Below are 14249 nucleotides of genomic sequence, written 5' to 3' on the forward strand. Positions count from 1 at the left end.
CATTGACATGGCTGTTGCTTGACGTAACTTGGATAATAGTAAAAATCGGTCGAAAATAATATATACAATGAAAATATAAGGTTGCGCCAAGAAAAAAAGTTGTGCTATTTGCAGAAAAAAATAAAAACTGCAAAAATACTCAAAAATGACGTGTTTTTTCTAACATTTTCCAACATAACTACTTAAATATGCAGTTTACAGAAAAAACTATTACTGGTAAAATTGTTTGTTATGAAATTTGCTATAAGATAGAATTGTTTTGATACCTGCGCATATCATATTTTTGTTGCTAAATAGCCAAAACGACGTAAGAAATTGATGAAAATCGAGGTAATTTGGAAGTGTCAAACTGACAGGCAAGAAATTGTCCAATTCTACTATAAATGTAGATGTAAGTACTTTAAACGATTATAAAACGAAATTCCAAAACCCGATCCAAATCGGTCTGATAGTATTGGTATGAGACAATTTGTTACTAAATTTCAGCGCGAAATGTCGTTATTTTTTTACGTGAGTGCTGGGGTTAAAGTTAGGCATTTTAATTGGCGCTGATTTTTTTACACATACTTGGACCCCGTAACAATCATATAGAATCGTTAGAATATCAATTTTCTTTTTTTGAATAATTTTTGGAGCGAATTTAAAAGTTAGAAAAATTTTGACTTTATAAACAATTACTTTCGTGAAGCGGTTTTGCGGGTTGGAAAATATACCAAAGTACTAAAAAACAGTTCTCGGAAAGACGCTTAACTTGAAAAAAAGAACGTTCAAATCGGTCCTATAAGTTCCGAGATATAGAGTGTCAAAGTTAACAAGCGCTTGCTGCAAAACTATGTATAATGTAACAACAATAAAAATTGAATTTGGTAGGTTTTTTCAAGAACTTTCCGTATGTGTTTTTATAAATATGATCGCACGTGTGCTTTTTTATGAAAATTCAATGAATATTGTCAAGCCGACCATTTGTGCCGCAAAACCGAGGGGAGGGGATGAATTATAGAAATTGAAATCGCGCGTTCTAAAAAAAAGCGCGCGCGCTTCGGCGTTCAATATCTCGGCTTCTATGGCTCCGATTTTGATGATTTTTTTTTAATCGATAAAGCAAAATGAGAGGAATTCAATTATCAAGATTTCATTAAAATATTATAAAGCCCTATCAGCCTATTACGACTACTTAAAATTTCACACATTTCATTGTTGCTGTATATTCATGTAAATAATAATATCGATGGTAGATATACATAGTCCATTGTTAATGGTTATTAGTTTCAATAATTCGTAATAATGTTTAAAACCTTGAAATTTTTATTTAATATGTAATTTATTTATTTGATATTTATAAAACGTATCATTGCATTATTAAAGTATTCCGCTTTTTTACAGCATAGTTGCTGTTTTCGCTCTCAAAATTTTCTTCTACAAGCTGTCATACGGTGACCGCTCAATAGAATATTTCGGAGACTACTTCGATTTGAATTTTGAAAATTTGGGACCTGGTGGTTTTGGAAGTTTTATTTAAAAAGAGTTTAAATAAAATAATGCCATTGTTGTAGTACTTCCGGTTATACCGGTAGTCGCCACCTATTTGCTTATTATAAATGGAACATCCTATATATTTTTGCATATTTGGATTCTACGCGTAATTTTAGGGGAATTTTATAAAGCTTCCCTATATTCATCTCTAATGGTCTAATGGTCTTCGACCTATTTCAATTTCATATTTATTGTCGCATTTGATTGACCGAACCGCCAAAACTTGGTTTTTCTAAATTATACACCCCGTATATTTAATCAAAATCTGTTGTAAAAATTTACTCTATATCTATCTATATTACATCTCCATATACCTATCTTTTAATTTTTCTGTTTTGACGGTTTTTGTGATAAATAAAATGATCCAATTTCTTGCGAGGATGGCTATGAAATTGCTAGCAAATTTAAAAAATCAAATTAACCAACCATAAGTCATCATTTGCTGTTAATTTAACAGTGGTACCTACTTACAATTAGTTAAGCACTGATTTGAAAATAATGGACAACAATACTTATTCAAATGCTGATATTATAAGTGAAAATACCAATGATGTAAAAAAGTGAAAAACTTTAATAATACGATAATTATGAAAGTATAATAAACACGTTTTGTAAAAATAAATAAATAATTATTTGTATCTATATTTTTTTCTATATTATATGAATACAATAAATAAATTACATATTAAATAAAGATTTCAAGATTTTATTTAAACATTATTACCATGTAATTATTAAAACTAAAACCTAGTAACAGTGGATTATGTACCTATATCCTACCATCGATATTATTATTTACATGAATATACAGTATAACAACGAAATGTGGAAAATTTTTAGTCGTAATAGACCGAAAAGGGCTTTATAATATTTTAATGAAACCTTGATAATTGAATTCCTCTCATTTTTCTACATCGATTTAAAAAAAAATCATCAAAATCGGAGCCATAGAAGCCGAGATACTGAACGCCGAAGCGCGCGCGCTCTTTTTGAACGCGATTTCAATTTCTATAATTCATCCCCTCCCCCCGGTTTTGCGGCTCAAATGGTCGGTTTGGCGATATTCATTGAATTTTCATATAAAAAGCACACGTGCGATAATATTTATAAAAGCACATACGAAAAGTTCTTAAAAAACCTACCAAATTCAATTTTTGTTGTTGTTACATTATGCATAGTTTTGCAGCTAACGCTTGTTGACTTTGACACTTGATATCTCGGAACTTATGTGACCGATTTGAACGTTCTTTTTTTCAAGTTAAGCGTCTTTCCGAGAACTATTTTTTAGTACTTTGGTATATATTCCAACCCGCAAAACGGCTTCACGAAAGTATTTGTTTATAAAGTTAAAATTTTTCGAATTTTTAAAATCGCTCCAAAAATTATTAAAAAAAAGAAAATTAATATTATAACGATTCTATATGATAGTTAAAGAGTCCAAGTATGTGTAAAAAAATCAGCGCCAATTAAAATGCCTAACTTTAACCCCAGCACTGACGCAAAAAAATAACGACATTTCGCGCTGAAATTTAGTAACAAATTGTCTCATACCAAAACTATCAGACCGATTTCGATCGGGTTTTGGAATTTCGTTTTGTAATCCTTTAAAGTACTTACATGTACATTTATAGTAGAATTGGACAATTTCTTACCTATCAGTTGAACGCTTCAAAATTACCTCGATTTTCATCACTTTCTTACGCTGTTTTGGCTTTCTAGCAACAAAAATATTGAATACGCAGGTCTCAAAACAATTGTGTCTTATAGCAAATTTCATAACAAACAATTTCAGCAGTAATAGTTTTTTCTGTAAACTGCATATTTAAGAAGTTATATTGGAAAATGTTAGGAAAAACACGTGATTTTTGAGTATTTTTGCAGTTTTTAATTTTTTCTGCGAATAGCACAACTTTTTTTCTTGGCGCAACCTTATATTTTCATTGTATATATTATTTTCTACCGATTTTTACTAATATCTAAGTTACGTCAAGCAACAGCCATATCTCGAAGGTTTTGAGCTTAATTCTCTTGGACTATAAGTATAGCGATATAAACGCGAAGTAAATAATATAAGAGCAATAAATATTAGAAATAAACTTAAGAAAACATAAATAATTGATAAATTAACAAATTAACAGAAAATATGATAGCACAAATTGGCTATCCCACAGTGGTTCATGTTTCGACAAAAAAGTGATTCCTGCTTGCTGCTGTATATGCAGAAAATTGCAATTTCAATAAAAATTTCTCTCAGTGTCATTATTAATAAATAATCCGACAAAAAAAACGCTTTGCGTTACTAATTTCATAAGCTAACACACTAAAATCACGACTTTATTTCCAGTTTTAGCTTTTTATAAGTAAAATCGAATAGAAATACCTATGAAACGATAAGTGAAATTACTAAAATGAGAAGAAGAGAAATATACGAGGACAAAGAACCACTTCTCGAACCTGAAAAGTAAGTATACATCAGTATCAAAAGTCGCGCCCCTATTTTTATTTTTTTTTTTTCAATAGAACGAACTTTTTCACACAACAACATCAAAATAGGTTAAAAAATATGAGATCCGTGATCTTTCTTTTTTCATATCGACCTCATTTGAACCCTAAAAAATTTAAAATATACGTTGTGACGTCATTAAGCGGAACTTCAGCAAAACTACCACATTTCTAGCAATTAAGAGAAACATTTACAACTGAACATTGATTTTAGTGAGGTGCGCCAAAAAAACTGGGACGCCTTTCGAAACAAACCCAGGAAAATCGACACCGGGTCCACAGCCGAGTCGAAATTTATCGACACAGGAGTGAGAATTTTAAAATGCTTCACCGTAACTATTACCTTCATTGTTGTGTTGGGAACAGCAGCTGTATCAAAGGGAACGTTGCTGTTTATGACTTCGCAGATAAAGAAAAATATTACCAGGCCCTATTGCAACCTGAATATAGGTGAGTAGGTTTATGAGAACATCCTCAATGAAAGATATCTTTCAGGCCCAGAGCAAAATTTGAGGTTGTATCACGATTCTAATTTTCAGAGGAAAACCAAAGGTTTCAAGTGACCCTACCGACTGAGGAACGGGTGGTATGGATGTGGTTGGTAATGTTCGCGTATATGGTTCCAGAACTGGGTACCTTCCTACGATCCGTAAGGATAATATGCTTCAAATCCTGGAGTTATCCCACTTTCTGGGATTTCTTTTGGCTTTTTATTACGGAGACTTTACCAGCTATCGGGAGTTCTCTCCTAGTCTTCATCATTTTTCCGGAATTGGACGTGATCAAGGCGGCGATGCTGACCAACGCTGCGTGTTTCATACCAGGGTTTATAAGTGAGTATTCAAATATATTTGCACCTATACCTTTTGAAGAAATACCGGAAAGCATCCGTCAACGACTATTAATAAATCCTTATCATTTTAAAAAATTGATAAGTTGCAAAACAATGCTTCTAACAGGCACTTAAAGTGGATCGGAATTGCCCAAATGTATGATTTGCTATATCGAGGCGTAGTCGAAATAAACGACAAGATATTGATTATTATCATAATTATTGATAGATAGCTCTGCTAAAGATAATCTTGAACAAATAAAACTGCAATAAATTGAGACAAGTACAATCTGCGAAGAGTACCTGCTAAAGTAAATAAACATATTTTAGAACTCCGAAAAATCCCCTTAAAAATTATCGGCATCACTAATTTACGGCTTAAGCTGATAAGAGTTTATTTGTTATAAATTACAAATATTTGGAAATTATTATAAGGCTAAAAATAGGGATAAATGACAAGTAGATCACAGATTTTGCTGATCCGGGACATAATTTATAAAAAAAAATAAACGAGGTAAATGTTTATTATTGGATAAAGAAATCATTTCTTACGATTTTTTTTTGGAAAATTTAACTTCACTGTTTTTCATTAAGTATCTATATGAGATAAATAATAAATAAATTGTCAAAATTCCCTGCTATAAGCTTCAATATGGACCAATCTATTAAATTTAAAGCTATAAATTTCTGAAATAAAGCTCATTATTACAACCACATAATACGTAAACCAGAAAATTCAGACGACCGAAAATGATATCCGCTTTCTTATGTCACTACGACAATTGCGATATTTTAATATCGAAACTTCCAATACTCTTATAAACTACAATCGGGCATGTTTCCTATAAATGATACCAATATGAAAAATGTTTAGCAAATATAAAATATATAGGATATGAATTTTAAAACCATTTGATTATAAACCCTTCAACCACCAATTCTTGAAACGACAAATACCTAAATCCATCAAATCCAAACCCACAAAACCCTGACCTATAAAATCTGAACCCAGAGCCATAAAATTTAAACACCCATGAAACCTAAACCTATATAATCCAAACCGACAAAACACAGAGAGTTAAAATGTAAAAAATAAGATCTAAACCTTAAAATCCATAAAACCTAAACGAAAAATCCCAAACCCATATAACGTAAACTTGTAAGACCTAAACCCATTAAATCTAAATTCATTAAATCCAAACCCACAAAATCCAGACCCATACAATCTAAACCGATATAAACTAAACCTACAAAACCGAAATCCATAAAACTCTGAGTTTTGGGGGTTCGGGATTTATAGGCTTAGGTCTTACAGGTTTAAGTTTTACGGTTTTACGTTTTGTGGGTTTAAGTCTTATAGGTTTAGGTTTTATGAGTTCAGGTCAGATCTTACATTTTATCTCTGGGTTTTATTGGGTTGATACACCTTCACGGACATTATTTCTGTAGCTTTCTTCTCGAGACACCCGCATTCCATCAACAGCACCCTTAAACTGGTATTGGATATAGTAGCCATCATAGCACAAGCTAGCGCCTTTGTGGTATGGCCTCTAACAAACGGAGAAACCATATTGTACGTTATACCAGTCAGTCTGATTTTCATTTCCTTCGGTTGGTGGGAAAACTTCGTGTCGGAGAAAAGCCCGATACCTTACATCAGTAATTTGGCGAAAACCAAGAGGGAGTTCAAGAACAAAACCTATTTCATGTACGCCATACTAGCCCCATGGAAATGCCTGGTGTTCTTCATTACGACAATTGTTAGCATTATAATAAGGGAGGGAGACGTCGATTTTTTGTTTTCGTACTTCGTCAAAGCTTTCCAGTCGCACAGTATCAACGTCACTGAGGTAAGACAATGCTTTTATGTGTTTAAGTTGACTTTCGTGGTTCCTTAAAGAGTTTTGAAGTAAGATGTCCACGCGAGAGTTGAAGTTCGATCACTTGGAGCTGAAATATCTTGTACATTCCAGATTAATTCGGTTTATTTTCAGACGGGACCAAGTATTGGAAACACGAACCTGTCCTACCAAGACGCCGTCGCCAACGGATTCGGCACGGTGATAGAGACCTCAATTTGGACCCCCCTAAGCGTGTTTATAATCAACGCGATATGCACGTACGTATGCTACGCGTTTGGGAAATTCGCGAGCAAAATCATGATACAGACCTTCAGTTTCGCCCTCCCCATAAACCTCACCGTGCCCGTCGTCCTGACTGGCCTGATCGGCATGTGCGGGAGATACAACAGAGACGAATGCGCTTACGTTCACATAATCCCCGAGTATCTATTCTTCAACTCCCCCTCTCTCTACTACTTGAACGAGTTCGTTTCGCATCAGCACTCTTGGATCTGGTTGATTTGGTTGTTGTCCCAGTGCTGGATCACGATACACATATGGACGAACAACAACGAAAGGCTGGCGTCCACTGAAAAACTGTTCTTCAAACCCATGTACGACGCCTTCCTCATCGATCAATCCATAGCTCTCAATAGGCGGAAGATCGAGGACGATATGAAGAAGCCCGAGGAAGTTAATGGTAAGTATAGACACGAAAGAAAGAAAAATTTTTAAATTAATGAAATAAACCCTCAGAGAACGAGTCACCCCTAGAAATGAACAAAGACAAAATCACTCGTATATACGCTTGTGGAACAATGTGGCACGAGACCAAAGAGGAAATGGTGGAGTTCTTAAAATCCGTTTTGAGGATGGACGAAGACCAGTGTGCTCACAGGATTGTCAGAAACTATCTACAGTACAACTTACCGAACTACTACGAATTTGAAAGTAAGTTACTGAAACCTTTCAACTAAGATTGTGTCAAAAGTGGCAGCTTCTTCACATAATTTCCACTGTAAAGAATTTTCCCTTGATGATGAATTGAAAAATCAGTACAAATGTTCACCGTAAATTGTCTATCCCCACTCCCATTCGTTCTTCGCATCCACCATTCCAGTAGCACAATTGTATTCAAATTGAAGATAAGAGAAATTTAAATCCTTATGTAATTTCTTGAATAAATCTCTATAATTTCTATAATTTATTACGAATTTCAAGGACAGCTGGACCAAACCACGCAATCATCTAAAAGTTTATATGTAGATTCTAGGCATTGATATATAGTGGAGATATTAGATAATTATATTTTCAAAATTATTAAATTTAGTAATTGGAAGCAGTAAATAATTACAATTACAACCTTTTCAGCTCATGTACTATTTGACGACGCATTTGTAAGGGTAACAGAAAACGATCAGGATCCCCACGTCAATCAGTACGTCCTGGACCTGATAGAATCTGTAGCAGTAGCTGCTTCAGATGTTCATAAGACCAACGTAAGGATAAAACCGCCCGTCATATATCCAACACCATATGGAGGAAGACTGGTTTGGACACTGCCAGGCAAAACTAAGATGATAGCTCATTTAAAAGATGCAGACAAGATTAGGAAGAAGAAAAGGTGGTCGCAGGTTATGTACATGTACTACCTTTTGGGATACAGGTAAATAATTATAAAACAAAAGTATGCAAACTATTCAATTCAAGAGTTCAAAACATGTACAACTACTAAGTTAACATTGGTATTCGGATCACATGAAACTAACTATGAAAAACTGTGACATCCACTCTGTGGAAACATTAGATGTTACAAACTACACATATGTGAATGTGCCTACTTTAGTCTCAATTAAATCGTATACAATTAAATCAGACATTATTCCTTGGCACAACTGGAAATACAAAGTAGANTATTAAAAATAATAAATACAGATCTTTATTTTCATTTTTCAAATTTCTTTTAATTATACAGAGTGAGTCGGGAGAACTCCGGGCATAAGGAAAAATTCAAATGAGATTTTAATTTCTTTTCAAGTTATATCATATATATTTGAAATCGAAGTATGTCTTGTTCCAAGTTCAAAAGTAGAACATTTGTCAGTGTCATTTTATGTTGCAATTGTTTAACATTTGATTACAAGTTTATACGATCAAAGTGTTACAAAATACCAAGAACTTATTCAAATTTAGAATATGCAAATATGGTGTTTGTTTATGGTTTTTGTAATGGAAATGCTAATACTGCTGTTGAAGAATATCATCAACGGCTTCCACATCACAAATGTCCTGGTAAAAATCAGAGTTTTCAACAAACTGTGGAAAACCCAGTGTTAATATAACCACAGACAATATAGCTTATCGCTTCAGACCGCGCGCTAAATGCTTGAAATTGGCAACCCAAAAAGAGTGCAACGTCTTGTTAGCCGGAATTCAGCAATAAAATTTACTGTGGTAACTCTTCTACTCGTTGAAGCAGTTCTAGCGTTGGCTTTGTTGCCAAATAATAACTGCCAAATAAATTTAAAGCATTTAATTATATAATTGAAGAGTTATATGGAACTTACCTTGGTAATGACATTTTTGTTAAATGCTAAATAAAATAAATCAAGTTAGAATTAAAACTATTAATTTACCTAATTATTTTTATTTCAAAAAAATTTTAAAATGTAAAATTTCCTTAAGAATAGTACCTTAATATCATTGTAAATTTTGTTTATTTAGAAATATATTTTCCGCAGCATTTCTACCAAAAAATGAAAATAGTAGTATTAATGAAATTATGATTAAATAACCTAACTGTGACACCGCTGCAGAATATCATCTGAAACTACATAGGTATTCGTTGATTCTTTAAAACGTTTTTATCAGTACCTACATCATATATTTAAATAAATACAGTAACGCAAAAAACAGGCATTGATAAAAAAGTGTACAAAATAAATCCGTAAGTACGCGTGACAACATAGCCAAACTATTGTTTATATGTTGCTAGGATACACGTAGGAATGCGGGCCGCTGCATTTGATTCTTCCTAAAATTCTGCTGCTGTGTACTCTATTGGCAATTCGGAAATTTATGTCCTGTTCCAGTAGTTGTCTGGAGCGAAGCTATATTGTCTGTGGTAGACGAGCTCATTGACAAGATTTAGAAGAAGTAACAAAACCTGAGTCTTATAGAAGATGAAGCCACTACCAGCTCACGAAAAATTGGTACTTAATTGGGCATTCCACAAAAAAAAAACAATAAAACAACATGGTTTTTCGGTAAACGTGTTATGTGGTATGATCGAGTTATTTAATAGTCCCTTTCATTTTGGAGAATCGACTCACAGGACACCACTACTTAATTTTTTTACAAAACGAATTTCAAGTACCACTAGAAGATGTTCCTATAAACATGAGAATGCGATATAAGCACGATGAAACTGCCGCGCATTTCGTTCGACCAGTCAAGTTACATTCGAACGAAATATTTCCAGAGCGTTGGATTGGCCGGTGGTCCTATTAGTTGGCCTCCAACATCTCCAGACCTCACAGCACTAGATTACTGTTTATGGGGCTGGTTCAATTTGAAGTATCATTAACACGCAGCATTTATTAAAGAAAGATATGTAGCAACCAGGAGAGCTACAAACCTACGGAGACGAAGCAGAAAGTGTTTAGAGGTCAATTGTGATGATGTTTTGAATCAAAGAACGCTATTAATAGACTAAAAATACCAATAAATCTATTTTTTTATTGAAATATTGATCATACTTTGAAAACAATTGAAAATCGCATAACATTTGAGTTAGTTTTTATTATTTTGACTTGTAGTATCACCATGTAGAAGTGATACAAATATTATATTGCTTTGTGTATTACTTTGAGCAAATTTCAAACATCTTTAATAGTCCAGGAGAATTACACATTGACATGGCTGTTGCTTGACGTAACTTGGATAATAGTAAAAATCGGTCGAAAATAATATATACAATGAAAATATAAGGTTGCGCCAAGAAAAAAAGTTGTGCTATTTGCAGAAAAAAATAAAAACTGCAAAAATACTCAAAAATGACGTGTTTTTTCTAACATTTTCCAACATAACTACTTAAATATGCAGTTTACAGAAAAAACTATTACTGGTAAAATTGTATGTTATGAAATTTGCTATAAGATAGAATTGTTTTGATACCTGCACATATCATATTTTTGTTGCTAAATAGCAAAAACGACGTAAGAAATTGATGAAAATCGAGGTAATTTGGAAGTGTCAAACTGACAGGCAAGAAATTGTCCAATTCTACTATAAATGTAGATGTAAGTACTTTAAACGATTATAAAACGAAATTCCAAAACCCGATCCAAATCGGTTTCATAGTATTGGTAAAAGACAATTTGTTACTAAATTTCAGCGCGAAATGTCGTTATTTTTTTACGTGAGTGCTGGGGTTAAAGTTAGACATTTTAATCTGCGCTAATTTTTTTACACTTACTTGGACCCCTTAACAATCATATAGAATCGTTAGAATATCAATTTTCTTTTTTTGAATAATTTTTGGAGCGAATTTAAAAGTTAGAAAAATTTTGACTTTATAAACAATTACTTTCGTGAAGCGGTTTTGCGGGTTGGAAAATATACCAAAGTACTAAAAAACAGTTCTCGGAAAGACGCTTAACTTGAAAAAAAGAACGTTCAAATCGGTCCTAAAAGTTCCGAGATATCGAGTGTCAAAGTCAACAAGCGTTAGCTGCAAAACTATGCATAATGTAACAACAACAAAATATAAATTTGGTAGGTTTTTTAAGAACTTTTCGTATGTGCTTTTATAAATATTATCACACGTGTGCCTTTTTTATGAAAATTCAATGAATATCGCCAAGCCGACCATTTGAGCCGCAAAACCGGGGGGAGGGGATGAATGATAGAAATTGAAATTGCGCGTTCAAAACGAGCGTGCCCTCTTCGGCGTTCAATATCTCGGCTTCTACGGCTCCGATTTTGATGATTTTTTTAAAATCAATATATCATAATGAGAGGAATTCAATTATCAAGATTTCATTAAAATATTATAAAGCCCTATCAGCCTATTACGACTACTTAAAATTTCACACATTTCATTGTTGCTGTATATTCATGTAAATAATAATATCGATAGTAGATAATACATAGTCCATTGTTAATAGTTATTAGTTTTAATAATTCGTAATAATGTTTAAAAGCTTGACATTTTTATTTAATATGTAATGTATTTATTTGATATTTATAAAACGTATATCATTGCATTATTAAAGTATTCCGTTTTTTTACAGCATAGTTGCTGTTTTCGCTCTCAAAATTTTCTTCTACAAGCTGTCATACGGTGACCGCTCAATAGAATATTTCGGAGACTACTTCGATTTGAATTTTGAAAATTTGGGACCTGGTGGTTTTGGAAGTTTTATTTAAAAAGAGTTTAAATAAAATAATGCCATTGTTGTAGTACTTCCGGTTATACCGGTAGTCGCCACCTATTTGCTTATTATAAATGGAACATCCTATATATTTTTGCATATTTGGATTCTACGCGTAATTTTAGGGGAATTTTATAAAGCTTCCCTATATTCATCTCTAATGGTCTAATGGTCTTCGACCTATTTCAATTTCATATTTATTGTCGCATTTGATTGACCGAACCGCCAAAACTTGGTTTTTCTAAATTATACACCCCGTATATTTAATCAAAATCTGTTGTAAAAATTTACTCTATATCTATCTATATTACATCTCCATATACCTATCTTTTAATTTTTCTGTTTTGACGGTTTTTGTGATAAATAAAATGATCCATTTTCTTGCGAGGATGGCTATGAAATTGCTAGCAAATTTAAAAAATCAAATTAACCAACCATAACCAACCATAAGTCATCATTTGCTGTTAATGTGACAGTGGTACCTACTTACAATTAGTTAAACACTGATTTGAAAATAATGGAAAACGGTACTTATTCAAATGCTGATATTATAACTGAAAACAGCAATGATGTTGTAAAAAAGTGAAAAACTTTAATAATACGATGATAATGAAAATATAATAAACACGTTTTATAAACATAAATAAATAATTATTTGTATCTATATCTTTTTCTATATTCTATGCATACAATAAATAAATTACATATTAAATAAAAATTTCAAGATTTTATTTAAACATTATTACCAATTATTAAAACTAATACCTTTTAACAGTGGATTATGTTCCTATATCCTACCATCGATATTACTATTTACATGAATATACAGTATAACAAATGTGAGAAATTTTAAGTAGTCGTAATAGACAGAAAAGGGCTTTATAATAATCTTGATAATTGAATTCCTCTCATTTTGCTTTATCGATTAAAAAAAAATCATCAAAATCGGAGCCATAGAAGCCGAGATATTGAACGCCGAAGCGCGCGCGCTTTTTTTTAGAACGCGCGATTTCAATTTCTATAATTCATCCCCTCCCCTCGGTTTTGCGGCACAAATGGTCGGCTTGACAATATTCATTGAATTTTCATAAAAAAGCACACGTGCGATCATATTTATAAAAACACATACGGAAAGTTCTTGAAAAAACCTACCAAATTCAATTTTTATTGTTGTTACATTATACATAGTTTTGCAGCAAGCGCTTGTTGACTTTGACACTCTATATCTCGGAACTTATAGGACCGATTTGAACGTTCTTTTTTTCAAGTTAAGCGTCTTTCCGAGAACTGTTTTTTAGTACTTTGGTATATTTTCCAACCCGCAAAACCGCTTCACGAAAGTATTTGTTTATAAAGTCAAAATTTTTCTAACTTTTAAATTCGCTCCAAAAATTATTCAAAAAAAGAAAATTGATATTCTAACGATTCTATATGATTGTTACGGGGTCTAAGTATGTGTAAAAAAATCAGCGCCAATTAAAATGCCTAACTTTAACCCCAGCACTCACGTAAAAAAATAACGACATTTCGCGCTGAAATTTAGTAACAAATTGTCTCATACCAATACTATCAGACCGATTTGGATCGGGTTTTGGAATTTTGTTTTATAATCGTTTAAAGTACTTACATCTACATTTATAGTAGAATTGGAAAATTTCTTGCCTGTCAGTTTGACGCTTCCAAATTACCTCGATTTTCATCACTTTCTTAGGTAGTTTTGACTATTTAGCAACAAAAATATGATATGCGCAGGTATCAAAACAATTCTATCTTGTAGCAAATTTCATAACAAACAATTTCACCAGTAATAGTTTTTTCTGTAAACTGCATATTTAAGAAGTTATGTTGGAAAATGTTAGAAAAAACACGTCATTTTTGAGTATTTTTGCAGTTTTTATTTTTTTCTGCAAATAGCACAACTTTTTTTCTTGGCGCAACCTTATATTTTCATTGTATATATTATTTTCTACCGATTTTTACTAATATCTAAGTTACGTCAAGCAACAGCCATATCTCGAAGGTTTTGAGCTTAATTCTCTTGGACTATAAGTATAGCGATATAAACGCGAAGTAAATAATATAAGAGCAATAAATATTAGAAATAAA

The 14249-nt window shown here is 32.5% G+C and overlaps 1 protein-coding gene across 1 annotated transcript; it reads left to right on the forward strand.

The window, feature by feature from the left end:
* Positions 1-3941: 3941 nt before the first annotated feature.
* LOC111692228 lies at positions 3942-8378 on the forward strand. Its single transcript, XM_023456101.1, has 7 exons — positions 3942-3994; positions 4250-4485; positions 4575-4868; positions 6317-6717; positions 6862-7408; positions 7465-7659; positions 8080-8378. The coding sequence occupies exons 1-7, from the start codon at positions 3942-3944 to the stop codon at positions 8376-8378; spliced, it is 2025 nt and encodes a 674-aa protein (XP_023311869.1).
* The last annotated feature ends 5871 nt before the right edge of the window (positions 8379-14249 follow it).

This window comes from Anoplophora glabripennis, unplaced genomic scaffold, assembly GCF_000390285.2.
Source record: "Anoplophora glabripennis isolate ALB-LARVAE unplaced genomic scaffold, Agla_2.0 scaffold1180, whole genome shotgun sequence".
Lineage (NCBI taxonomy): Eukaryota > Metazoa > Arthropoda > Insecta > Coleoptera > Cerambycidae > Anoplophora > Anoplophora glabripennis.

Excerpts from the sequence above, each read along its gene's own strand:
- LOC111692228 (XM_023456101.1), top strand. The coding sequence starts at position 3,942 with ATGAGAAGAAGAGAAATATACGAGGACAAAGAACCACTTCTCGAACCT. Across the intron at positions 4,486-4,574 it reads CTATTGCAACCTGAATATAG|AGGAAAACCAAAGGTTTCAA; the intron begins GTGAGTAGGTTT and ends TCTAATTTTCAG. Across the intron at positions 6,718-6,861 it reads ACAGTATCAACGTCACTGAG|ACGGGACCAAGTATTGGAAA; the intron begins GTAAGACAATGC and ends GTTTATTTTCAG.